This window comes from Sphaerodactylus townsendi, linkage group LG04, assembly GCF_021028975.2.
Source record: "Sphaerodactylus townsendi isolate TG3544 linkage group LG04, MPM_Stown_v2.3, whole genome shotgun sequence".
Lineage (NCBI taxonomy): Eukaryota > Metazoa > Chordata > Lepidosauria > Squamata > Sphaerodactylidae > Sphaerodactylus > Sphaerodactylus townsendi.
The window spans coordinates 71,512,899-71,540,681 of NC_059428.1; the positions used below are offsets into that span (position 1 = coordinate 71,512,899).

The 27,783-nt window shown below is 41.0% G+C and overlaps 1 protein-coding gene across 6 annotated transcripts in view; it reads left to right on the forward strand.

Annotated features, from left to right (window-relative positions):
• Positions 1 to 26,323, forward strand: part of AGPAT3 (1-acylglycerol-3-phosphate O-acyltransferase 3) — an 86,983-nt gene extending 60,660 nt beyond the window's left edge. For 5 of the 6 annotated variants that reach the window (XM_048493290.1, XM_048493288.1, XM_048493287.1 and 2 more), the window contains exons 2-10: positions 2,239 to 2,465; positions 9,033 to 9,202; positions 10,999 to 11,160; positions 12,102 to 12,255; positions 14,231 to 14,333; positions 17,782 to 17,857; positions 21,246 to 21,444; positions 23,118 to 25,603; positions 25,740 to 26,323. In XM_048493290.1, coding sequence (XP_048349247.1) covers positions 2,288 to 2,465; positions 9,033 to 9,202; positions 10,999 to 11,160; positions 12,102 to 12,255; positions 14,231 to 14,333; positions 17,782 to 17,857; positions 21,246 to 21,444; positions 23,118 to 23,206 — 1,131 coding nt within the window. In that variant the 5' untranslated portion in view covers positions 2,239 to 2,287 and the 3' untranslated portion in view covers positions 23,207 to 25,603; positions 25,740 to 26,323. The remainder of the gene's footprint in view (positions 1 to 2,238; positions 2,466 to 9,032; positions 9,203 to 10,998; positions 11,161 to 12,101; positions 12,256 to 14,230; positions 14,334 to 17,781; positions 17,858 to 21,245; positions 21,445 to 23,117; positions 25,604 to 25,739) is intronic. The other variant, XM_048493292.1, reaches the window with a different exon arrangement.
• The last annotated feature ends 1,460 nt before the right edge of the window (positions 26,324 to 27,783 follow it).

Below are 27,783 nucleotides of genomic sequence, written 5' to 3' on the forward strand. Positions count from 1 at the left end.
GATGACAAGGGAGGTTCAGCGACTTTTGCATGACAGGAATATTGCTTTCAGATCTGGTGATGAGGCAAAGTATAGTGCGGCGAGAGCCAGTCTCAAGAGAGGCATTCGACAAGCCAAGATGAGTTATAAGAGAAAAATTGAAGATTATTTTAATAATAACAACATGAGGCAGGTGTGGCAGGGGATTCAACAAATTACCAATCATAAACCAACCAATGACATCTCTGTAGATGGGGATTCTTCTTCTCTGGCAGAGGAGCTAAATCACTTTTTTGCCCGCTTTGAAACAGGTCTATCAGAAGGAGATGACACACAGCCACTAGGTGATTGCAGCTCACACCTCACTGTGGCGGAACATGAGGTGAGGCAAGTTTTGAGGGCTGTGAATCCAAGGAAGGCTGCTGGACCGATGGTATTCCCGGTCGGGTGTTAAAGGAATGCGCTAACCAACTGGCTGGTGTTTTACTGGGATCTTTAATCGATCTTTATCCCAGTCCACCATTCCATCTTGTTTGAAAGCTTCCACCATTGTTCCACTACCAAAGAGATTTCCTGCTGACAATCTTCAGGATTATAGACCAGTGGCACTCACCCCCATCATCATGAAGTGTTTTGAAAAACTGGTCCATAGGCATATTAGTTCTTGCCTTCCAGATACATTTGATAAACATCAGTTCGCATATCGGACTAATAGATCTACGGAGGATGCCATTGCCATTAGCCTCCACACAGCTTTGACGCATCTGGAACAGCAGGGGAATTATGTGCGAATGCTCTTTGCGGACTTTAGTTCCGCATTTAATACAATCTCGCCACAAAGACTGGTGACAAAACTTGCGGACCTTGGACTCTCACATTCAATCTGTTTGTGGATTAGGGATCTCTCTTGTCTGGATCGCTCCCAGAGGGTTAGACTGGGAAATCGGGTTTCCTCAGTTCTTACTCTAAATATGGGAACGCCACAGGGCTGTGTGTTGAGTCCTTTACTGTTCACCCTTTATACATAAGGATTGTACTCCTGTCTATCATAGTAACACCCATTATCAAATTTGCTGATGACAATAACGGTGGTGGGGCTCATCTCTGAGGGGATGAGTCTGCCTATCGGAATGAAGTGGACCGACTGCTCTCATGGTGCAGGGAAAATAACCTGGTTCTTAACACTAACAAGACAAAGGAGCTCATAGTGGACTATAGAAGGAATAGCTCAGAAATTCAGCCCTTGACTATAAATGGAGATCAAGTGGAGCAGGTGGCTAGTTTTAAATTTCTGGGCGTTATGATTAAAGAGGATTTGACCTGGGGAGTACAGACTGCCGCGGTGGTTAAGAAAGCCCAGCAAAGACTGTACTATCTGAGACTTTTAAGGAAGCAGCAACTGGATGGAAAACTCCTGGTGTCCTTTTACCGCTGTGCTATAGCGAGTGTCCTAACCTACTGCATCTGTGTATGGTTCTCCAGTTGCACAGTGGCGAATAGGAAGGCGCTCCAAAGGGTGATCACCACTGCACAAAGGATTATCGGCTGCCCTCTCCCCTCCTTGGAAGAAATCTATAATGCCCGAAGCCTAAATAAAGCCCAAAATATTCTGAGGGACCCGTCTCATCCAGCACACTCTCTTTTTAAACTGCTACCATCTGGCAGACGATACAGGGCCCTCAGAACTAGGACAAAGAGGTTTAGAGACAGCTTCTACTCTAGAGCTGTGGCTATGCTAAACTCCGCTGCTTCATATTGATGTATTTGGGGCTGTGTAGGGATGGGTGGAGGATGATGATGTATGAGTCTGAAATTGTGTGCATCGAGGAATGCTGCTGTAAATTTCGTTGTGCGTGCACAATGACAATAAAATGCTTATGCTTATGCTTATAAAAGCAACAGTGTAGTTGTTATAGCAAGGCATTCTTTATTATGCATTCATTCAAAACCATCCTTTATAATGGGCCGTCAGAGGTCAGGGCTTTTTGAAAATCAACTTAACTGCTCAGGAGTTTCAAGTACCTGAGAACTGGATTGTTGTAGCAAGAGCTCCTGTTACTGTTGCTCAGAAATAGGTTGTAGCATTGCACTACACAAGTTTGACTCACTGCTAAGAGGGACCTGAATGGAATTGACCTGGAGACAAAAAAAAAAAAATTCTCTCCACCTGCTGTTTATAGAAAAGAAATTTGTACCATTTTCTGTTCTAGGCTTTAGCTATTTAGTTTGCTAAGGGCTGTTTTTCTTTTCGTTTTTCAGGACTGTTATTCTGAGTGAAGGACCGTGCACTCGCCAATAAGCAGTTATCATGGGCTTAATTGCATTTCTGAAGACCCAGTTTATTGTTCACCTCCTGATTGGGTTTGTCTTCGTTGTGAGCGGGTTCATCATTAACTTCATCCAGCTATGCACGCTAATCCTCTGGCCTATAAACAAACAGTTTTATCGACGAGTAAACTGTCGCCTTTCCTATTCGTTGTGGAGCCGTGAGTATGCTATGAATTCGATCCAGTAACTGAGGGGTGGCTGCTCTTGGTACCAGAGGTTCTCAAACTGTGGGGCGTGGCTTCCTGAGAACAGGAGGGACCTGATGAGACAAGTGTGCCTGCAAGGGCTGGAGCAGCAGAAGTGATGTGCAACTGCTGCTTGTGGACCGATAAGCAATGTCTGGGGATCATTCCTGCAGGCATCATCTTTCTCCCTCTCTCTGTTCTGTGACTCTCTATTCTGTGTAGCAGTAGGCAAAGAGAGAGAGGGAGACCCTGAGTATGCACTTGGTAAGAAGCAGCTGGAGGAACACACTGCTCCTCTCTTGGAGTTGGAGCCTAGAGCAGTTGTGTCAAGATTTGTTACCTTTTCTTTATTTCCTGACCCTTGCAATCCCACAGAAAAGTTTTCTGTGCAGCTGAGGTAGTGCGGTCTGCCTTCCACTCAGCAAGTATGTTTAGTAGACAGACAGTTCTAGGATGTTGTAGGTTTTTCGGGCTGTATGGCAGTGTATTTTCTGCTGACGTTTTGCCTGCATCTGTGGCTGGCATCCTGAAAATGCCAGCCATAGATGCAGGTGAAACATCAGGAAAAAATGCTGCTGGAACACCGCCATACAGCCTGAAAAACCCACAACATCCTAGTGATTCCAGCCATGAAAGCCTTCGACAAAACATGTAGTTCTATTTCTTTTAAATCTGGCATTAGTGTCTTCTCCAACAAGTCTTAGTCTAACTGTTCTGTGGGGGGGGGGAACTGGTGCCCAAGCCCCCCCCCCACGCCTCACTTACTTTTAAAAGTTAAAAGAGGAGCCTGCTCTAGGCCACGGGGGCTGCTCCGGGCTGCTGTGGCCAGGGAGGGATGGGGAGAGCGATTCTCTGCCCCCCAAGCCTGCTCCTGGGGTGTTCGCCCCCCAAGGTAGCTCCAATTCCTATGCTTCTAATTGACAGAACTGTTTCTCCAGATAAATTCAGGACCATAATTCCCCTACCAGCATGGCCAATTGGCCATGCTGACAGAGGCTGATGGGAATTGTAGTTCCTGAACATCTGGAGAGCCGCAGGTTCCCTACCCCTGCTCTAACATCATCCCTGTGAGAGAAAAGGGGTTCCTTTTCTTTCTTAAAACTATTAGTGGCACTGAGTGGCCGGGGTGATTATGCACAGGGAGGCTCCCACAACCTCAAAGAGAATTGGCTGTGGAGTCTTTGTTTCAGGGCATGTTAGGCATTATTACCGACCTTCCTGTTTGCAGTGGGGCAGGCATTACCTGTCAGCCACCCCATCTCTCCCTCAGCCTGACATTAACTTAGGAAAAGGAAACAGAGACAGCCTGTTAGGATGGCTTCCCTCCAAGCGCTTCCTAGCAAAACAGCCCCCTCCCTACATCATGCCATGAATCTTCCCACTTCTAATAATCACACTGCCTCTCCCCCATCTGGCATCAGCACCCTCCTGCAACCAGAGAGCAGCAGCACTACTGGGGATATTTTGGGATCTGGTCACTTCCCCCACCCCAGCTCTGCACTGGATGAGTTTCTTGGATGAGTTTCATCACTCTTTCTTAAGAGGCACCCACATCTCTGGGGAAGTTCCCCCCCTCCCTCCCCTGCACAGAGAGTTTAAGACAACAGGATTTCCGTTCAGCAACAGGGAGGAGAGTGTGCAGAGCAGCATGAGGGAATGGGGGGAGGGTGAGACTAGGCAGACTGGCTATGGGCAGAGGGAGGAGGTCCAGGGCAAAGCTGTTTCCACTGGTAAATCTGTCTCGCTCTGGCAGCGAAGCAAGATTTAAATCATTCTATAAGTGGTTTTGCTTGCTGTGGAGAGAGTGGAAAGTGAAAGTGGGGCTCCAGAAAATACTTCCATACAAAAAATTTGTTACAGTGAGCACTGGCCTCCTCTACGCAGCAAAGACCTTGTGCGTAATCGGCCAGTGGAATCTTAAATATCTAACTTAGTTTTGAGACATGGAGGATATGAGCTGTTAACTTGGAGCAAGAGCAGAAGACTCTTGTAAATACCTTCCTACATCCTTATTTAGAGCCTATCTGAAGGAGATGGGGCGATTCTCTTATTTGAAGAAAATACAAAGGAGAAAGAAGACATTCCAGACTGTTTCAAAAGAGTCTTTTCAGTTTGGCCTGCCATGAAGCTGCTGCTTAGTTGCTGTTCGTTTGACTCAGCACCTTGAAAAGGCCAGTTGGGCCCGAATTTATCAGGGCTTGGGAGATAAGCAGAGTCAGTCACGGTCAGTCTTTGGATGGAAGGCTACCAAGGAAGATTGGGGTTGCTATTTGGAGGAAGGCAATGGTAAACCAACTCTGCTCGTCTCTTGCCTAGAATGCCCCATGTTGGAGCCACCATAGGTTGGTTTTGGCTTGACTGCTTCTCCCTCACCCTCTCCTTTCTCTTCCTCTCTGTTATCCAGAAGCAAGTCAAGTATAGACTGTTTTCTTCTAAGACTCCCTGCCTTCAATCCATCCCTGGCCCCCTCCCTGCCTTCAATCCATCCCTGGCCCCTTCTCAAGGACAGGAAGGTTGACTGCCAATGCATGTACTGTGTGCAACATTTTTATACCAGCTTGCCTAGTGGTGCTTGTCTACATTGGCCTTATTTTTTTAAATTCTAAAGATTTGGCAGCTTCCAGTAATTTGGCAAAGACAGGATAAGAGGAAGAGATATTATTATCTTGAAGCTTGGAAAGGCTGCTAGAAAATTAGCTAAGCTGAAATTGTTGGAAGCAGTTTGGTTATATCTGGATGAGTTCAAAAGGATCTTTTGTCATTTAAGTAATTTTACAAGTGCCTTGATCTACTGATGGTCAGTAATTCTTAATATCAAGCCATTGGTTTAAATTGGTTTTGAGGGAATTTCAGTTTGTATAATGGTTAGGTCTTCTTTTTTCCTTCTGTTTGTATCTGCTTCCTTTGGTTATGCTGAGAATGTTAATATGGCAAGAATAACCATGCTATGAATAGTGGACAAACACCAGTTTCCATTTGAAGCTCCTGTTCTGGGTAGATTTGATTTATTAACAGTGGTGCTGTTAAAGTAGGTGGCCATTTTAATGAGAGGTGTAATATCTGTTACCTGAGTGGGTAGATGTGATTCTGGTTTGTAGCACAGAATCTTGTGGGAAGAGAGGCAGCAGCTTAGTGACCACTTATTTTGGTATCCATATCAAATCAGTAGGTTCAGTGCATGTCATCTTCAGGAAAAGATTACTGGTAGAAGACTGGTAAGGAGCCTTTTCCTGAGAGCTTGGAGAATTGTCTTCTTCAGACTGAACTTTCTTGGTGAACAGATTGCATTTTCTCCTGGTTTGGGAAGAGGAAACTAAGTTATTGTATGACAGGAGAATGCAATAGACAGTACCTATGGTGAAGCCTGATGCAGAAGCCCTCTCAGACTATCAAAAAGCAGTTTTGTGTGTGGGTTGCAAATGTGGAAATAAGGTTTCCATCTTTAATTTTTTTCAATTTTAAAAACTTAGTTACTTCAGGTAAACCTTGTTTTGGTCCCCAGTAAGCACCAAAAGTGACTTGCGTCATTCTCTTCTCCATTTTACCCTGTGATGTGAGATAGGTGAGGCATAACAGGGATATGAACCTGACTCTCTCAGGCTCTAGTCTAACTTTAACCATTGCACACTACATCATGTTACATTCTATGGCTGCCATTTTTGTTACACACATCTGTCTGTCTGTTTATCTATTGTTAGATCATTTTGGTAATCCATATACATTTCTGGAGAATGTTGTGTTCTGTGGATTGCTCTGCAAAACACTAGACTTTCAGGTGAACTGCCTTAGCTGATGAGGGAATTGAAGGTGATGTGAAATGATCTGTTAGTTGTAGCCATTAATGATGGTTGCAGTCAAAACAAACCTCTCTAGATGGAAAATCCACTTTGTAAGACAACAATAAAGGCATTGAATTCAGTTCTACAAAGAAAATGACATATAAATGGCACACCATCTTGCACTATAGTCGTTTGATAAAGTAATTTTGGAATCATATCCCTTTTGCCACTGTGGGATGCCAACTGTGTGGAAGTATTTCACAGACTCACTCCCACAGGAGGCTTCAGTATCTTGCTGAGTAGCTCTTAACTAAAATTATTAATGCTGAACTTCTGTGAAAAGCTCCTTCCTGTTGTAAAGCAGCACTGATGTTTTGTCTGACTTCCTGCCTAGAGAAAACACTTTGCTGCATATTTAATTCATGAGAGGAATCTATATTCCAACCTATTCATCCCATTATCTTCAGATGACGTGGTTTTTGACAACTCTGCTTGCTCAGTTTTTAATCTGCTAGTGATAAAAGTCTATTCAAATGGAAAAGGGTTTGTTTTATTTTTGCGAGGTTTCTGTATATTGCAATCTACAAAATTATAAAGTGGTTCCCTGTTCCTCCTAGGGATAATTTTGCACACTGTTTAAAGAATTACAGTGGCATTTCTCACCCAACGTTAGCTGATGTTCTGTGTGCTATTCAAGTGTTCAGATTTGTGTGTGTTGGTGAAAAATGAAAATACCACTAACCTACCGGTCCACAGCCCACAAGGTTAGAGAGGTTATTTTTTTAATACAAAAGATTGTCTGGCAGCCTGTCATCCCCTTACAAAGACATAGCAGTGACTGAACTAGTTCAGAACCAAAGGTGCATCTTACTAAGGATTTGTTGGCAGTGGTGACTAGCCAGATGCCTCTGGGAAGTTCAGACAACAGCTGTCTTATGTTGTTATTCCTGAGCATCTGTTAGTCAGAGATGAAATAGATCTTTCTAAAAGAATCTTGTAGCTAAATAAGTCCACATAAGCAGATTAACACAAAACTGAAGGTGTTAGAATACAGAATTGTAAAAATTAAAGCGGAGATACTTAAAGCCTGAACTCATTAGCAATGCACTTAATTGATGTCTCATTATTAATCCCAGCAAGCCAATTCTTCTACAATATATTGCCATTATAAATTATACTTTTTTCTGACTTTCCATTCTTCTGTCATTTAAAAACATACTGTTACGTGTAAAGTTTAGTGCTGAATATATTCATCAGGAGTCATTACACTTTTAGGGGTCAGGTTTGCTTGAAGCTAAAAAGAATTTCAGCTTAGTAGATGAATTAGGTATCAGATCTCCAGTAGCCCAGACAGTTATGATTCTGGTCTTTTCCCAACCTTGGCACTTCAGGCTGTAACTGTTTCTTTAGAATTCTTTCCATTGTGGTTTTGTTTTTCCCTTAAGCTATCTTCTGCTGGTAAGAGCAGTGGGTAAAAGAAGAGTACATTTTGTATACTCCTTCGGGTTGTTGTGCTCAGCTACCTATCCTCATGAAAGGCAAACACAAAGACTGAGGCTTCAGATGGCACCGGAGGTTTACATTGACAGATAATAATAAAAGGAATCCTGAGATGTGCAGATCTGCTTTCAGAATTCAGATATAGGCAGAATTAATACGCTAAACAGGAAATATAGCATTTTAAAAATATAGCACTTTTTAAATTTATTTTTTATTTTATTCCATTTTTAAACCATTCTCCCCCCGTCCAGTGGGTCTCAGTAGTAAACATCAATAATTTATAGAGGGATAAAAACATATATTCTTAAAATTTCAATTCCCACAATATGACACCTTTTCCTTTTATTGATAAGGGTAGGGCCAATAACAAAACATGAAAGAACATCAAAAGAGAAATATAAAAGGAGAACAAAATAGATCTGTCCCATTGAGTTTGAAGTGATGTTTTTAAAATAACTCAGATTTCTTGCAAGTTAGAAACAACCTGTTTATTGGAATGGAGGTTGTTTGTTTAATGGGGGTAGACAAATAAGATCGATCTCTAGTCTTTTACCTTAAGGTTTTGAAATGAACTTCAGATCCTGAATTAAATGGAAGCCCTGCTTATCTCTATTCATCATCCACTTAAAAAAGAGAGGGGAATGGATCATACAATTTCATGGCCTATTCCTAATTGCTCCAACTTAGTTAAGCAGTTGATTGAATGACATCTCTCTCCTAGTGAAAACAGTGGAATTCCAAAATCTGTTTTAGGAAAGAATCTTTGAAGAGCAAGACCATTCCCAGATAAATATAATGAGGACCTCTTTTTTTGGCACTCAGATCTGAATGTTGGAGATACACATGTTCTTCCTCACTGAAGGGTTGTTTATTCCTTATGCTAGACCACTGTGTAAGAAAAAAGAAACTAAAATCAAAGATTCTTGCGTACAGTTCTTTATGTGTTTCCCCCTTTTTAAACATTCAAGCGTATATTGGAACGCTGCCCAATATGTCTCTGCACTTCTGAAGTCTAGCATGTGCTACCTTTAAAAGTGAAGCTGGGATTTCATGTTGAAATTGTGTCTTCCAATAAATTAGTCCTGGGGCTGTTCATGGGGTAGGTTGTTTGAGTTTACACAAAGTAGAAGCAGTGTAACTGCACAATTGACAGCAACTGCAATAGAGTTGCTTTAAAAGAAGCCAAGAAGGAACTGGGTTGTAATACATGACTAAATAAGACGTACTAGCAAATCTTTTGTTTCTCTCTCTTGTGATCTAGAGTTAGTGATGTTGCTAGAATGGTGGTCGGGCACAGAGTGCACTTTGTTCTCTGACCAGGCTGCAGTGGATAAGTTTGGAAAAGAACATGTCATCATTATCCTGAACCACAATTATGAAATAGATTTCCTGTGTGGTTGGACCATGACAGAGCGCTTTGGTGTATTGGGGGTGAGTTGGTTGTCGCTTTGACGTTACTGTTTGCTAAACTATAACACTGTTCAGTAAACCATAACTTTTTATTTTTCATGTTGGTGTTTGGAAGAAGGGAGTGGTTCTTTTCTTTTTTTTAATTGTTTAGTTGCTCAAACCACAAAGTTAGTATTGCTAGTAACTTATTGGGTGGCTCTGTAGTTGAAGCTTTCAATGGTAGAATACTCCAGCCTTACAGGAGGGATCATGGATCAGTGACAGAATCTGGTATGTTTACCGCCACAGAGATTTCACACCATCTAAAGACCAGACTATGTGATATGGAATATCAATTTCTCCTGAGCACAGCGCAAAGCTCTTGCTCCTTTCTATTCTTCGGGATAATTCCCCAGAAAACAAGCCTAACTGTTTATCTGGAACAACTAGTTGATTACAAGAGTAGATGGGTCATAACCAAGAGCAAGATGCAACTCCTTTTCCCCTCCTGGCTCTACCTCAAGGCCAGCTTTTCTCAATAGTCCATTACAACAAGCGTCCGCTGCGGTATCACTGTCCCTACACATCGGACTCAATGCAGCTCATATTTTGCTGTATTGTTCAAAAGTATAACAACTTTTACAGAATTGACTTTGTGGGCACTGTTACCAACAGGATTCACATACACTATTCTCCAATAAAAGAAAAATGCTTTAAGCTCCTGAATAATTCCAATGTAGAAATTTCAGGAAGCTTGGTTGCCAGTTGCTATTGTTTGCACTAGAAGCGTGTTTTACAATGTGTAACAATGAGTGATTTTTTTTAATGTATCTGGAAATGTTTGACATTTCCTTTCTTTGATTATATGCCTAATGAAGGGTTCTGGACTGGACTGGACAGAATCTGCTTTGCATGCAGATGGTACTATTCAAAACAAATAAGATCAGATAGTGAGTGGGTCAGTGGCGTAGGAGCAGCAGTGGCATTGGGAGGTTAAGAGCTCGTGTATCTAATCTGGAGGAACCAGGTTTGATTCTCCGCTCTGCCGGCTGAGCTGTGGAGGCTTATCTGGGGAATTAAGATTAGCCTGTACACTCCCACACACACCAGCTGGGTGATCTTGGGCTAGTCACAGCTTCTCGGAGCTCTCTCAGCCCCACCCACCTCACAGGGTGTTTAAGGTAGCCAGGGGAAGGGCACAGGACAGTTGTGAAGCTCCGTTAGTTGAGTCTCCTACAGGAGAGAAAGGGGATATAAATCCAAACTCCTCCTCCTCCTCTTCTTCTTCCTCTTCTTCTTCCTCTTCTTCTTCCTCTTCCTCCTCTTCCTCCTCTTCTTCTTCTTCCTCCTCTTCCTCCTCTTCCTCCTCTTCCTCCTCTTCCTCTTCCTCTTCCTCTTCTTCTTCTTCTTCTTCTTCTTCTTCTTCTTCTTCTTCTTCTTCTTCTTCTTCTTCTTCTTCTTCTTCTTCTGTGTCTGCTTTACACCCTAGAGAGCTTATGCCAGACTGTGTAGACAACATGTGCCTTTTGTGGGGAGATAAAGGAAAGGGGATTGTTAGTCGCTTTGAGACTCCTTAAGATTTAGAAAAGCAGGCTATAAAATCAACTCTTCTTCTACATTTCTGAATTGAGAATAAGGCAGCTTCATGTGTGTCCATGTGTTTAATACATGCTTTTTACATAAAGGGTCCCAGGTTCAGTCTTAGCCATTGGCACAGCCAAGTAAAAAGTAATAGGAAACGTGTGTATAACACTCCTTCTTTGAGAAATTGGACATAATGAGCTAGATGTACCATTGTAGATCAAGAAATAGATACCATCTTGTGGTATTTCTTTCAGAGCTCAAAAGTTCTTGCTAAGAAAGAGCTGCTGTGTGTTCCCCTAATTGGCTGGACATGGTACTTCCTGGAGATTGTTTTCTGCAAAAGGAAATGGGAAGAAGATCGAGACACTGTAATTGCAGGACTGAAACGGTTGTCTGATTATCCAGAATATATGTGGGTAAGTGAGTGTTTGGGCAGCATTTCTGTACTTTTAACAGAGGGGTGCAAGGCATAGTTCTCCCTGGTGAGGGTTCTTTTTTCAATAGCCTAGTTCAGGGTGCTAGAACCTGCGGCTCTTGGCTCTCAGATAAATTAGGACCATAATTCCTGGTCCCATCAGCCTCTGTCAGCATGGCCAATTGGCCATGCTGGTAGGGGCTGATGGGAATTGTAGTTCCTGAACATCTGGAGAGCCGCAGGTTCCCTACCCCTGGTCTAGTTGTAATGAACTGTTACTGGGTTCATGTCTAATATATGGTGGACTGCACAACCTCATTCTACTACAACCCATCACTATGATGGATGAATAGACAAGCTTCTTTAAATCTTAATTTTATGGCATCTGTTAACATGGGCATGGGCAGGAAGCTGTTATTGTAGTGAAAGGAGTGACAAAACACAAGTGCTTGTTGTCCCTTCTGGATGAAGATGCAATCCAGGCTGGGAAGGAATCTCTATTGGTAGGGAAACATTGTCTGCTGCAGGTGGTAGAGGAAGTCTGTTCTTTCCCTCAACTATAGAAGTGTCTCTGTGAAAGAGATTCCCTCATTGGCTTCCTCCTGAGATAGTTCAACAAAGAACCAATCAATCTTTGGACTGTTAATATCCAGCAGTCCTTTCTCTGATGCAGAGGCTTCTAAATCTAGGTGGTGGGTGGGTCATAGCCAGGGGCGGGATGCAGCAGCTTCGCACCACTTCCGCAGAACTGGTTGTTAAAATGGTGCTTGTCAACAACCAGTTGTTAAATTATTTGAATCCCATCACCGGAACCGGTTGTTAAATTATTTGAATCCCACCACTGGTCATAGCAGTTTGCTTAGATCAGTCACGTATGCACTGTGATTTCTTCATTTAAATGGTAACACTGGATGTTTTCCCTTCTTGGTTTTTGTGCCACAGTTTCTCTTGTATTGTGAAGGAACTCGTTTTACAGAGACCAAGCATCGTATCAGTATGGAGGTGGCAGAATCTAAGGGGTTGCCTAAACTGAAATATCATCTGTTACCCAGAACCAAGGGCTTCACTACTGCTGTCCAGTGTCTCAGGGGAACAGGTACTTGTCTATTTCAGTAGGCTTTCTTGCAGGACTATAAATATGATCATTCAGCACAATCTTTATTATTGGTTGTTGGATTTATATATATATAAATCTGTATTGCTTGGTTATGTTGCAATTATTTACAAAATAATCTTAATGCAGTAATTAGTTCCTCTTTTAATTCAGAGAAATTAATAATGCTACTTAGCACTTCACATCTCTCAAGTGTTATGCAAGTATTGCCCAATTAGCACTCCCAGCATTCATGTGAGGTGTGTGTATGTGTTGCGCCACACAGATCAAACTGTTAAATAGGACAGATGGCTGGCTAAACCATATTTACGGGTGATGTGATTTATTATGTCTTGAAAGCTAGTAGCATCAAGGCAACAATGCAGTAGATTTGAAAGCTGGAAGGACCTAGAAAGTTGCATTGTCCTCTCCCCCACTGAAGAAAAATTGATGTTATTTTGTAACAGTCTTCACCTACATTTAGAAGAGCTTGCTAAGCATTTGCTAATCCAAATGGTACAAGGAAAATTCTGGTACCTGGTGAAATCTAGAGGAGACCTTGACAACACATTGAAAAGTGTTGGAGCCAGGTGGGTGGCCCTGGGTTAATAATTGCCTTTGATTCAGTCCCCTTGGGCAAAATAAGAATGAAGCTGCCTTATACTGAACCAGACCCATCGTCCCTCAAGGTCAGTATTTGCCAACACAGACTAGCCGCAGCTCTCCAGGGTCTCAGGTCGAGGTCTGTTACATCACCTCCTACCAGATCCTTTCAACTGGAGATGTTGGGGATTGAATGTGGGACCTTCTGCATGCTAAATAGAGGCTCTGCTGCTGAATCACGACCCTTTCCTAAGGAATATTAGCCAATCCTGCAACTGTTAGATTTAGAATGTATTTCATATATTTAAAGTGCAATATATTCCTTTTGGCAAGTAAAATCTTTGTGTTCCTCCAAGTAACACATTTATTATCCATTCTCTGAAAACTAATTGGTTAGACCAGGGGTCTGCAACCTGTGGCTCTCTAGATGTTCATGGACTACAAATCCCATCAGGTGGGATTTGTAGTTCATGAACATCTGGAGAGCCACAGGTTGCAGACCCCTGGGTTAGACATAATTTTAGTAGGGTTTTTTTAACATCCACTAGTTGCTGCGTGTCTGTAATGGGCAAAGCAGGAACGTGGAAAGATTTTGTTAGCTTAATATACTTTTTTTAAAAAGCTCCCCCAAATGCAACTTGATACTAAGACTGTATAAACCAGTTTGAGAAAAACCTGATTGGTTGCAATCTTGAATACATTGTTCATCAGAGTAACATTTGCTGCAGGTTTGTTTGTCCGAATTGTGGTTTGTTGTTATTGACCACCATTATGTCCGCCAGAATTTTTCATGGTGGACTGATAGTTCACCTTTCTACCTGGACCATGCCTGCCCAGTGGTGAGACAGACAGTGCCCGGTTTGAATGATGGTTCAATCCTGGATTAGAATTTGGGACATTAGAAAAGAAACAAACATGACTTTAGACACAGTATTGTTTGGATTAACAGTGTTTTAAAATTCATTTTTTCAGAGAAAGTAATACTCCTCTATTTGTTAGAGTGGCCAAATTCAGTGAGCACAACAAACTGGAATAAAATGGAAAACTGCCCTGGCACATCTGGAGAGGGAAGGGAAAAATTAATTGTGGTTTAATCATGATGTACTAAATGAAGCCTAATAAACATACTAGCGACTTTTGTCCAACTAATTACAAAGAGAGTGATTGATCCTGAGTCATTTAGTGCAACTTTAACACAGTTTCTATTTTGGCACTGTTGGGTCTGTGGAAGAATTTCTCTGGAGAACTGGAGGGCGCTACCATTCTCTGGTATACTACTCATTTGTATCCAACTTTGTGTTATTTATTATGAAAATAAATGAATCCTGACTGTCTGAAGCTTGAAATAATAGATATGTCTCATTGCTTGGAACAGTTTCAGCAGTGTATGATGTAACATTAAACTTCAGAGGAAATAAGAACCCATCTTTATTAGGAATCCTTTATGGGAAGAAATATGAAGCTGATATGTGTGTCAGGTAAGTCTGTGATGTTGGGTATTGTCATTGTGATAAAAAATGGTGGTAAAGCTCCCAGGATTACTTCCATTCTTTCCACAGAAATGTTAGGACTGCTAGCTTTTTGTTCTACTTTTAGAAGAATCTCATCTTGCATTTGGTATCTGAGTGTAAAGACAATCATATGCAACACAGCACTGCATGAATCCTTCCAAAAAAATACTTTGCTCTGGCAACTGCTTCAGCTTGGTTCCTTATAGGCTTTAAAGTATGTGAGCACCTTTCCGCTGGCTACCCTTGCAAGATAGGCCACCTTGGCCTCACTGGGACTAGATTACCCTTTCAAAACAAACATGACACAGCTTGGGCTTCTGTTCATAAACTCTTTCGTTCAGGCAGTTGACTGCACTCCCTTCAGTCCTGAGCCCATGCACTACAACCTTTTCTGATCTTGCCCTGCTCCCTTTTATCCCTCTCAGGAGGTTCCCTTCTTCCTGAGATTTACCTGCTCCAGCCTCCTAGTGGCTGGCGAGCTGTCTGTTGAGTCCTGCCAGCCTGAGACTGGTACCACCCCACACTCTAAGGCTGCAGAGAACGGCTGATTGCAGCTTGGCTAGGGCTGTGTTGCCTCTCCCCTGTTACCTGGAACTGTAGAGGTCTGCTATTTCTGCTTAGATGCTCCTGCCATTTCTCTGCAGTTCCTCCCAACTTCTGACTTCCTGGGTGTCCCTGCTCCTTTTGGTAAGTCCAGAGGCGGAACTGCTGGTTGTGGGGTTCGCCAGCATCCCTGGGAGGGCATTTATGACAAGGAGGGGGGTGGAACAGGCTACTGGGTTCTGGGAGGCAGCCCTGTCTGTGAACACAGTATGTGTGTGGTGCCCAACAGTGTTTCCATTTTTATGGCTGTTTTTAACATATTTATGAAAAATAGAAAGATACAGACTGATCTTATTACATGAGGAACTCGGAAAGCATACCTTTCCACAGACTGATAATAGCATGAGTTTAAGGTTCTAGAGTCCAGTTGCCTGGGCTTTTTTTATTAGGCCTACTAAAGAGCAAAATGGATTGGTGATTAAACATTTAAAAAAACTGAAAAACTAATTCAAGCAATGTTTTCTGAACTAGGCTGAATGCAATCCTGGCTGAAATTGTTCCTACTTAGGGATGAAGCAGGAGAAGCCAGGCTCTTATGAGTGAGAGCTATATTACTTTAGTTCTGTCTCATTCCCCAGCCACAATACCCAGGTTGCAATACATACATCTGTTGCTCCTTAGTATGTACAAATAACAGGAGTTTCTTCAGTAATGTCCAGCTAATTTAAGATTTGACTGCATTTGTTTGGATCTAGGAGAAGAAACCAGGTGAATATATCCCCACACAATGTACTATATTTTTTGTGCAAAACAAAGACAAACCTCTAGGAATTTATCTTCCTCACTAGCTCCAAAAAGAACAATATATCTGTACTATCGAAATGTTCAGACTATGACTGCTCTCTGGTGGCAGATTTGTTGCGCTGGAGGACAATACAGGATTTTCAATTATACTTATGTCAAACTATTCTAATCTGGAGAACTGGGTTTGATTCCTCACTCCTCCACCTGAGTAGCAGAGACTTATCTGGTGAACCATATGTGTTTCTGCTGGGTGACCTTGGACTACTTGCAGTTCTTCAGAACTCTCTCAGCCCCACCTCCCTCACAAAGTGTCTGTTGTGGGGAGATGAAGGGAAAACTTGTAAGCCACCTTGAGTCTCCTTACAGGAGAAAAGGGTGGGATATAAATCCAAACTCTTCTTCTTCTTTAGGGAGTTCAATGTAGCTAGTTAGAATAATTAGGAGCTAATGCTGTCCATCAAAGGGACGTTAAGTAGTTTGAGCATTGAAGTGTACCTTATAGAGTAGATTTGTTGTTGTTGTTGTGTGCGCCATTTGGACCAATTTTAGATGTTTTGCAAGCCTTCTGTCTAAACAAAAGGCACTCTAGAGAATCACCTTCAGATTTGCATAGCCTGTGGGAAATATTCAACTTAATTAGGAATAAGTGACCTTTTTGCAGGGGTACTGTGGCAAACAGAATCATATAGAGGTTCTTTACATCACTTGACAACCCTAGTTCAGACTGCCATCACAAGATTGGGAATTGGTTGGATGCAAGAAGTTCCTTAATAGGTTATGATTCAGTTCTCTAAAGGCTCCTTTCGAGCTTGGTCAATATTGCTTTGCTTCCTGTACTCTTATTAGGGTTGCTCAATCTCATTATAGTGTCAGATGGTACTTTTGTGTTTTGATTAATAATTCTAGCAGCACAAGAGATCAACTGATTGCCAGTGTATGATGAAGCACATAATTTGTGGCTAAAAAGTAAAGGATGTGGAAATACATGGAAGATGGCTTTATCAGGGGCATATCAACTAAAGATGGTACCCAGGGTGAGCACTACCCAACATTGAGCTGCTCCCCCCCCCTCAAATGGAGTTTGGGGGTGCAGTTCATGGCTGGGCAGCTTTAGACTGTGAGCCCCACATCCAAGGCCTGTAATTTAAAACTGGACTCAGTGAGGCCAGTCCCAGCCTTGAACTTCAGGCTCTGCTCTGGCCAGGTACAGCTTTATTCTGCTGACTCCACCTCTGAAGTTCCACCTCTGAAGCCATGAGGACTTTGGAGGCGGAGCCAGCAGAATAAAGCTGGACCCCGCCAGGCTGAGCCTGCAGTTCAAATCTGCTCTCCACTTGGCTGGATCCAGCTTTAAACTGCAGGCTTTGAGGAGCTTGGAGGCTGGGCACATAATTAAACACTAGACCCAGTCCCAGCGCTGAACTGTGCACACTGCCCCTGAACTCCACAGTTTGATTGTGGGGGGCAGGGCTTCTGGCATGGGGGGCTCTGGGCTGCCAGGCACCTTCCCTCAAGCAGCGCCCAGGATATCTGCCCTACCCTAGATAACGCTAGGGGACTTTATTGGCATTGGGACTACAGAATGAAATGGGGGGGGGATGAAACTTTTGACATTGCTAAAAATTAAATCAGTGTGGCTTCATTGCTAAAGTAAAAAACGAGAAGTTCAGAAAGAGTTCCAGCTTCCTCCTTCAGCATGTTGAATCTGATATCAAGAAATATGGGGAAGGCATTTTGAACATTTATGAAAACATTAATACTTGACGGCACTGAAAAGCGATAAAAGTCTTAAGCACTGCTGGGTTGATTCACTGTATTTGGTCAAAACCCTGCTTTCAGTGGGATATTGACACCTGTGTACTTTTCATGCCTTCTCTTTTTTAAAAAAATGCATGACTTGGAAAGTGTTTTGGAGAGTGAAAAGAAAAGAGATGACTGAATTCCAACAATTGCCACCTGCCCAATTATTATTTATAATAAGAGTTTAGGATTCTGTATCCTGTGTTGCTGCTTCAATGTACATATTCTAATTATTGTTGTTCTAATAAAATCTCTTTGAACAAACTAGGAGGTTTCCTCTTGAAGACATCCCTTTGGATGAGAAGGAAGCAGCAAACTGGCTTCATAAACTTTACCAGGAAAAGGTGAATGGTTTGTTTGTTTTACAGAACAACATATCAAGGGAACTAATTGTCAACAGAAAACAGTGGTTCTAAATACAGGCAATTTAAAAAATGATAATTGAGTGATGACTATGCTTCCCACTTGGAAGGCAGAATGTTTTAATCAATGTCTTAAAAAATGGAATTGTCTACATTTTCTATAACAATCCATACAATGTTATGTAATATCATTCTTTATAGAGAGCAGTATGTATCAAGAAAGTTCAAAATTGATTTTGGAACAATCATATCCTTGAATCTCCCTCAGGGTCCATGTACCCTTGGGGCATTAAGACCTTTTGAGGGCAAATGAGGACATTCAGGATTATTGGCTGTTTATTCTTGCCTCGTTACAGTGGCTTCTGACAACAAGCAAAGGAGTCTCACACTAGGAATCATTTCCCATAATCTAGACTTCTCTCAGGTCCTTTTTTTTTTAAAGAAAAAGTACCACACAGCAAGTAGGAGTAAAGCCTAACATGAAGCAATTGGCTGATAGCTATCAGGCTCTATGGTCTTGCTGAGATCTAGGTTTTTTGTATGTATATATCATAACTACATCTATATAAATAACGTTGCCTTGCTTGGTGTGCTTCACATGCTAGTTCTTTACTTGTTTAGTTACTATAATCCTTTTTACAGCCTCCTGGTGGAGTTCTCTCTTTGAGCTATCCATTTGGCCATAGCATGGGCCCACTTGTTTTTTTGTGGCACCTCCAGCAGGGCTTGGCTATACTGCCCACCATCATTTAAAAAAGGCACCTGTGTTTAGGTGGTCATTTTGCAGTTTGTTTCAAAAAAGCTTTTGAGCAAAAGCTTGTAGAGCTGCGTTTGTCTTGCCTTTTTTGTTGGTACCTTTGGGTTGTTGTTTTTTTTAATAAGCCACTTTGCTCTGCCATGGTAGCCAAGAAAGACAGCAAATAAATATTTTAATAAACAAATGGGAGACATTCTGTGATGGTGATGTGCACTGAGGAAGGGGAGATGATAGTGGGTTGAAGACTAACCACAGCTGCACAGCATTTTATCATAAAAGACTAACATTTTTAGATTCATTATAAATTATTTGGAAATAGTTGAGGACTTACAGGCTTGCAAATCCATATGCTTGATATCTTAGTGTCAATATATAGGATAGGGGGTAGAAAGATAAATTTCATTACTGTCTTCTAAATTACATTGATTCAAAGTATTGTTTCTTCTGCCATGTGGCGGGACACTTGCCGTTTCCTCAACAAGTGTATTAGCCCAACCTCTGGGGTATCACCAAACTAACAAAGGAGGAAAATGTATATTAGCTGTATCAAGAAGTTCAGAAGTTTTTTTATCTTTTGTTGTGAAATGCTGTCACGTTCTAGCAGCAGTCCTGGAAGTAAGTGCCATTAAAATCAATGGGACTGACTTCTTATGGAACTTGTTTAGGAATGGATAAAAGCCAACCTTTCATTAGATTAAAAGACTTGAGGCTTCTTTATCAACCCACCAGCAATTCTTACCTTTAAACTATGCTCTTTCCCCCTCCTTGATGCACCAAGACAAGCAGACATTCATACTGGTTTCTTTGTACACATCACATCAGTTGAAAATGAAATTATGGGAACTAATTACTGTTGTGAATTGTATACGGCTCTTATGTCAATGGGGAAATACTTTGATTACAGCACCACTGTTTTGGGCCTTATGTCCTCCAGTTTCAGCTTCTCAGGAGAACAGTTAGCCTTAGCCTAAAGAACCAAATACTGCTGCTAAGCTATGAGAAGCAAAGTTTTCTTAGCATATAAGGATTGTAGCCATTGATGTTGTACAGCTCAGACATAAAGTTTCATGGGTCCAAAGCCCCCAGATTTCTTTTTCATTTGGGTCCAGGTCCCTCTAAAGTCCAGAGTGATGTAACTTAGGCTTCTTTTGCCACAAGTGCAACCCAGTGCCCTGCTCATCAAAGTGAGATTTCTGGTGGAGAGGACACAGAGTAGCCTTACAGACCTGGGTGTATCACAAGCGCAGACTGTGGCAATAATTGAAAAGGAGAGGTGTGTGTCAGCATCCAGATTCTGAGCCCTCTCTTTGCCATGAGCCCTGTCCTCTGGTGAGATTTTGAGTTGGAGTGACGGTTGTGGGGAGTGTTTGCAGTGGGGATGAGTGGTGGAGAGGCTTTTGTTCTTCCAGTGTAATCAGCAGGAACCATGACAGTACCTAGTTTGGAATGGATCTGAATTAAAATGATTTTTTCCCCAAACACCTGTGGGCTTTCTTCAAAATAAGTATGTTTTAACTACACCCATTCTGATTTGGGCTGGAAGAGATTATCTGTCACTAATCATAACTTCCAATGCAGGCCAGTTGTAAATATACTACCTGACAGCTTTCAGGAGCATAGACATGAGAGAGTGACTTGCTCAAGTCAAAGCCATTCCACAGGGTGGATTAGTGACTTAGGGATGTTAAATTAGCTTACATGAGTACTGTCATATGGGAATTCAGTCTAAAATCACATTCAGCTTTCCAAGAAATAACATATGCTTTTTTGTTATTCATCCACTGGACCACATGTTCCTTTGCTCTGATTTCTGCTGTTGGTATCCTGTCACTGAAAAATTGAAAAATAGTTCAAGATCTATAGATGCAAAAGAAAAAAGTACAAACAATGAATGGGGAAAGGATTGACTTGACTTCAGAGAGAAGTTTGGAGAGGAGACGGCTGAGGGGGGATATGATTGAAGTCTATAAAATTGTGCATGGGGTAGAAAATGTTGACAGAGAGAAATTTTTCTCTCTTTATCACAATACTAGAACCAGGGAGCATTCATTGAAAATGCTGGGGGGAAGAATTAAGACTAATAAAAGGAAACACTTCTTCATGCAGCGTGTGATTGGTGTTTGGAATATGCTGCCACAGGAGGTGGTGATGGCCACTAACCTGGATAGCTTTAAAAGGGGCTTGGACAGATTTATGGAGGAGAAGTCGATTTATGGCTACCAATCTTGATCCTCCTTGATCTGAGATTGCAAATGCCTTAGCAGACCAGGTGCTCGGGAGCAGCAGCCGCAGAAGGCCATTGCTTTCACATCCCGCATGTGAGCTCCCAAAGGCACCTGGTGGGCCACTGCGAGTAGCAGAGAGCTGGACTAGATGGACTCTGGTCTGATCCAGCTGGCTTGTTCTTATGTTCTTATGAGAAGTATAACAGTGTTAAAATCAGGATGCAACAAAAATACTAATCCCTCTTATAGCAACTACTACTACTTTGTCACAAGCATGCCTGTATAATATTATCTGTAAACTTTGAAACCTGTAAAATCTTTTAGGCATTGAGTTACCTGAACACAATCCATGGATTTCTTGATACCTTTCTTCCTTTCTTTCTCCAAGGATGCTTTACAAGAGAAGTATAATCAAGAAGGTATATTTCCTGGTCAGCAGTTCAAACCTCCCAGAAGACCTTGGACTCTCCTAAACTTTCTTTTCTGGGCCACAATTCTCTTGTCTCCTCTTTTCAAATTTGGTTTTGGAATTTTTGCAAGTGGATCACCTCTCCTGATTCTTGCATTCCTGGGCTTTGTTGGAGCAGGTAATAAAACTGAAGAAAAATGTTTATCTCACAAGCAGAAGCTGGGGAATTGCAAGCTGAAATACGTGTATGTGTAAGAGAGTGGCAGCATCCAGTAGTGCAATCATAGACTAATGTTACTAACATTAAAGTTCTGCAGCTTAATTGGGGAGAAAGAAAAATGTTCTCATTACAGAGTGTTCTTATTTATTGTTTGGTTTCTCTGGATTGTAGTTCTTGGTAGATATAACAATTAGCACTTTGAGCAATCTGCTCATGATCTGGATGTATAGATGTGTTAATTTGTTCAAGAGTTACGATTCACTTCATCAAATGCATTTATCTAAGTATGACCCGTTGAAGTACATGCTGGATTAAGTTTTGGTTTAGATTTTTCTTTCCCCATATCCAGGGCCACACTGCAATTTACCATATTAATAAACCATTAATAAACCAATTAATAAACCAACCATATACATTTTATCTTCACTGCAGTTCTGATAAGAGGGTAGTAATTTGCCTAAAGCTCTCAAGTGACTACTGTGGCATCTTCCCTGATCAGATCCAGTACTTCAGCCCACAGCATCATACAGACTTCTTTAGGCATCTTTTTCTTAGAATCTTTGGCCTGCTTTGTGGTGCTCATTTTTAGATCATAATCCAAGACAACTTTAAGCCATAATAAATGTATCAACAATGAGGTGTACTATGCATTTGCATCTTTGAAGTGTTAGCTGATGTAAATCATTCTGTTTTTATTTTCCATTGGGGGACAAATGCCGTCTTTTTTAATTCACCGTGGTGTCTTCTACACCATGTACACTATTGTTTGTACTGTTTATGAATTGGTTGTGAGGGCTGGGGACCGGGGTGGAGCGATTTGCCCAGCTTGTTACTCATTTTCCTCCCATAACCAGCCATGACTACCCTCAATCTTTGGGCAATATTGCTATTTATAGATCTCACTGAGGAACAATAGGAATGCAAAGATGTGCTGAAGCAAGCACAAACGGTCAAAAGAATGTTTTGATTTGGCAGGAGAGAGAAAAGATAGACATTTATTTCTGTTAACGAAGCTTGCTTTTGAGCAATTTCATGATTCAGCAGCATGTGCTGTGATATTTACAGACATCTACTGCTGATAGATCAACATTCTGATTGAAGTAGTGATTACAGTTCTGAATAGGCCCATATTAAGGACATTAAAGAGTATTTCAGTCCTTGGATGCCTCAGGCCCTTGTGACCTGTTGGAATCCTCTGAGATGCTTGATCTCTGTATCATATTTATTTAGGACACTTTTCATCCACTTTTCTCCAAAGTGGCTTACAGTGTATAAAAGACAATCAGATTTCACAGATTCCCAAAATTAAGCCAGTTGCCCAATTATTACTTGCCATTAACAAGCTCACAGGACAAAGCAGGGGCAGCAACCGTGGCCTTGATGGAACAGTCTCTCCCCAGGCAGGCACTCACTCCCATGTATGTGCCAGGCTACAGTTCTGTGCAGCACATGTAGAATCTGAAAGGTCAGAATTCAGTATCCACTTGTACAGCTGCACAGTTGGATCCAATCTGATATGCCTGTGTATCCTTGTACAGATTTTCTGAGCTTTTGGTTTGTATTACACAGTTGATGTGTTGTGGAATAACTCCTGAAATAACTGTGTGATATTTCTTTTTTCTATTTTAAAGCTTCCTTTGGTGTCCGTAGACTGATAGGAGTAACAGAAATAGAAAAAGGCTCCAGCTATGGCAACCAAGAATTCAAGAAAAAGAAATAATTTTACAGATGCACTTCTAAACACATAACAAGACTATGGTATTGAATTAACTTCATTGAAAGAAACTTAGAAAACTTATCTTCTTTTCTTATTAACTTATAACTAATAATACTTGAGCCAAGACTGAAGAAAATGGAAGATTCAAAAGAAGAGGAAGCAGTTGACTACTTATCTGCATAAGGATATCTGTATTCATGGTTTTGGGGAGAAAATGGGCTAAAAAAAACATTTTCTGCTTTGTCGGGGTGGGAGGAAGGAACTGATGGGTGGAGCTATATATGTCATCAGGTAACTGGTTTGTCTTTCAAGAGTTCAACATCTGCTTTGCAAGAAGAGCCACTGAATTTCTTCTTGCTATAACCATTTTTTCCGATACTTAGTAACTTTTTTAATGCATACACTGTAGCAAAATACAATTTCCAGTTAATTTACAATTGTTCCTTGGGAGGAAGCCAACTGAAAACTCGGTAGAATTTTTAGATACCTATTAATTTTCGAAATGAAATGGATAATGACATTTTGTGGGCCAAGCCCTTTATGGATAAGCACATTCTTTAGACCAGACTTGACTAGTATGAATATAGTTTCAATTTTTTTCCATCCCCTTCGTTCTGTCCCAGTAAGAACTGGAACATGCTTGGGTTCAGTCTCCTACATCTTGGACTGTTTTTAAAAGGCATTTGGATTTATGTGACCTGAGCTACTCAATCCCCTAGTCTTGGTGTTTCTTCCAAAGATCCACTCTGCTCAGCTTCTTGCATGGCTTATGATGAAAACATCTTCAACCTGCACTGGGATAGGGAAAATACCTTGTTTTTGAAAATAATAACATATATATATATATGACCTGAGCTATGTGTATGGAATAGTACACATTTGAGTACTATATTTCCAGTGCTGCAATCCTAAACATCCTTACCTGAAATAATTTTCATCGGAAATCCAGTGGAATTGATTTCCAGGTAAATATGTTAAGGTTTGGAGTGTCATTTAACCTATCTAGCACAACATATGAACACCCAAATCAACAGCCACTTCAGTGCTTTTTAAAATCTTTAATATCTGAACTTCTGAAGGTTCAAATTTCTGTTTACTGTGCTACAAATGAGTAAAGTCAGCATGGCTCCTGACTCAAAGTATACTTATAGGAGCCACATGAGAGTGTGTATGTTTAGAAAGGGGCTATTTGTAACTATGTGGCAGTGGCAGATACTTCCAGTACAGGGATAAAATTCTGCTGTCAGCTCCAGACCAGAAAAATCTGTGAATTAAAACTCTAGGAATAGAATTCAGAGCTGAACTAGGCTATTCTTTTCTTTAAGATGTGATATTAATGCACAGTTTCTTATCAAAGAGAAGATTTTAATTGTATAATATCACTGATTTGCTTTTTCTCATATGCCCAAGGATAAATGCGTACTATTTTACTTTACCTAATATATGTTGCATTTTTATACCTGTGTTCATTTAAGAATTCTTGAAATAGGTTGGTTTGCTTGCTACTTCAAGTACTAGAAAAATTATTTGCAGGGATTGCTTATCTTTGCTTTCTCATGTACCTGAATGCTTATGAATTTCTGAATGGAAGGTTTTTGAAGTTATCTTACAAGTAATGATCAGAATAACTGATAGGTGTGCGTGGGAAAGAACGATATGTTGAAAACCGGTTCATGCTGCTGGCTTATCATTCTGGCCTCATAGTTCCTCTTGCTGAAGAGAGATGTTAGATTCCCAACCAAACAGGGTCTTGTCTCTTCAGGGGGGCAAATGCATCAGTAAAAGCTCTGACTGCATGCAGATCTGCCCCACCTGTGTTACTAATTTTCAAAATACTTTTGTTTGTAACTTGTTTGTAGTCAGGAAAAAATGTGTTCTTTGGATCACAGCCCATAGTGTACATCTGTTTTTGCTGCATCATTCTCCCACCAAAAGATTGCACTAGTAGTCCTAGAACAGGCAAACTGTACTGTCTGATATCTGATAAAAACTCCCTGTAGTCTAAGGATGGACAGCTATTATTAACTTCATTAGAAGTTGAAAATGTTCTTGAGGGATGGGCAAATTTCAGCCGTGACTCTGTTTTATAACTTGGGGGATACTTTCTGCTTTTCGCTTTGTTTTTAAACCAGTATCCCCAGCTGCACAAAGATGCCTCTACTTTTCTCTGATTTCTAACCAGGGAACAGGTAGAGTTGCTTTTAAAAATACTTAGTAAATAACTCACTTCTTGGAAAGTTAAAAAACCCACAGATGCTGTACAATTGCTTTCTGAAGATGATGATGAATATGTTTTAATTGCACTCAGTATCAAAAACAAAGCAGGGCTTGTAAAGGAGGAAGACCCCTTATGTGAACAAAGCATTTGTTAGTGGTGAATGGAGCAGGAAATATTAACAGGTTAGTACAGGGGTCTGCAACCTGCGGCTTCCCAGATGTTCATGGTCTACAATTCCCATCAGCCCCTACCAGGATGGCAAATTTGCTGGCAGGGGCTGATGGGATTTGTAGTCCATGAACTTCTGGAGAGCCACAGGTTGCAGACCCCTGGGTTAGTAGGACAGGGTTAATGGTGATTGAGCAGAAAGAGGCTGTAGAAAAGAAGATAGAGCATATAAAATCTTTTAAATGGATGTTTGGTCTCCACTCTGTACAGAACAACTCCTGCTTCAAGTTGAGGGGAGTAATATATGTACATTTTGGGAAGAAAAAGCAGAATAATTTCTTCTGTTTTATTTTCATATCATAACAAATCATTTTGTTTTAAAAGCTAGTAAAGAATACACATTTAATTTGTTTGCAATTCTAGAAAGACATATCAATTTTGAAAACTGAGGTGTACAATATTCCACAATAGAGTACATGACAGCTCATCTTTTTGGCTTGAACTTTGGTTTGTCCCTTCAAATAGGTTTTTGAAATAAATATGCAGAGTGTGTATGAAAGAATATGATTGAAAATAGCAGTAAGTGTGTCTCATAAAAAATATCAAGCGGTTTGGATTGGAACAGTAAGCATAGATTTTATACCTTACACTATTTTCTTCTGGTTTAATAGAACATAGCTTGTATATTTGACTACCAAGCCCTTTGAGAGCAATAATAAACAAATATATCATGAGCTTTCTTTTTTTGTTGTCGTTTTCATTATTCAGTTTTAATCATCATTTGAGCATGACCACGTAGACACTTATTGTAAGTGCATCAAGGGCAAAGGTGTGCCCAGCAGAATTTATTGTAGCAGCTTCCCCCCCTTTAACCCTCCCTCCAACCCTCAAACTAGAGGAGACCAATAGAATATTACAACACCAGTTCTTCTGTTGAAACCAAATGAGATCCCTAGGGTTTTGCCTTAATGAAGCTGCAATTTCATCTAAGTCTTTCCCTGTGCTGATCTACTAGTCTCAGCATGTGGATGCTCTGAAAGTATGACTTAGCTGTATTTTCTGAAACAGATAATATCTGATTCTCCATAGACAGAGCTGAATTAAGTTCTTGTTCATTCTTGTTTGAGAAGTTGGCTAAAACCTTGGAAGGTTTATTGCCAAATTGGAAGCATTCCTGCTTGTAACACTTAACATTCTTTCCCATTTGTAGGTCCCAGGTCATTTTAACTGCTTTGACATAGTCTGCCATATAGCTGCTGATCTCTGATTCTTTTTATGTTCCTCTTCTGATTCTGTTATCTGAATTGATGTGGTCCCCTTAAATTCAGCAGCCTTTTTTAAAAAAGAAAGAAAAACACTTCTGATAAAGACTTAGCAGCATCCCATATAAACAGTCATGTTCAGTTCAGGTGTCAAAGTTAAATACAAACAAATTCCAAAATATCCACAACTGTACTACTTTCATTTTTAATAGTCAAATCTTCTTTATTTGGCTTCAGTGGAGCTTTGGAAGACCCATGAGAACGTAACTGGAGCATGATCAGAATATACCTTGATACTTTAAGACCAAATGGCTATATCTTACCCCATAATTTTGACTCAGTGCTTGGAACAGAAAGGTAGGTTAACTTTGGACTTGTATGATCTATATTTTTAGTCAGGAGTTCCATGGCTTGCTTGACTTTATTTTAAATGTGTAAGGAAATAGTGCAGAGGATATCTTCAAGAATAACGAATCGGTATTCTGTGGATCTTGGTTAACTTATTGACAACATAAGTGCCTAGCTGAGGGTTGCCAGCTCCAGGTTGGAAAATTCATGGAGATTTAGGGATATAGCCAAGAGAGCGTGGGGTTTGGGAAGGGAGAAAGGACATCAGCAGGACAAAAACCATAGAGTCCAACCCTCCCCCCCCTCCCCAAATGGTAATTTCTTCAGGGGAACTGACCTCTGAAGTCTGGAGATCAGTTGCCAGGTTCCACCTGGAGGTTGGCAACCCTAGCCAAAATGGATAACGCCAAAACTCATGCAGTCCATCCAGCATTCTTGGGAAGAATCTCAACATTGGTTGTTCAGCAGCACTTAACTTCTGTTCTGGGAAAAAGTGATCCACTGATGCAATGCTGGCAAAAGACAGAATAAATTTTTCACAGAGTGTTTTAAAGACTCAGTGTTTGGTGGGTACAAGATTTCTT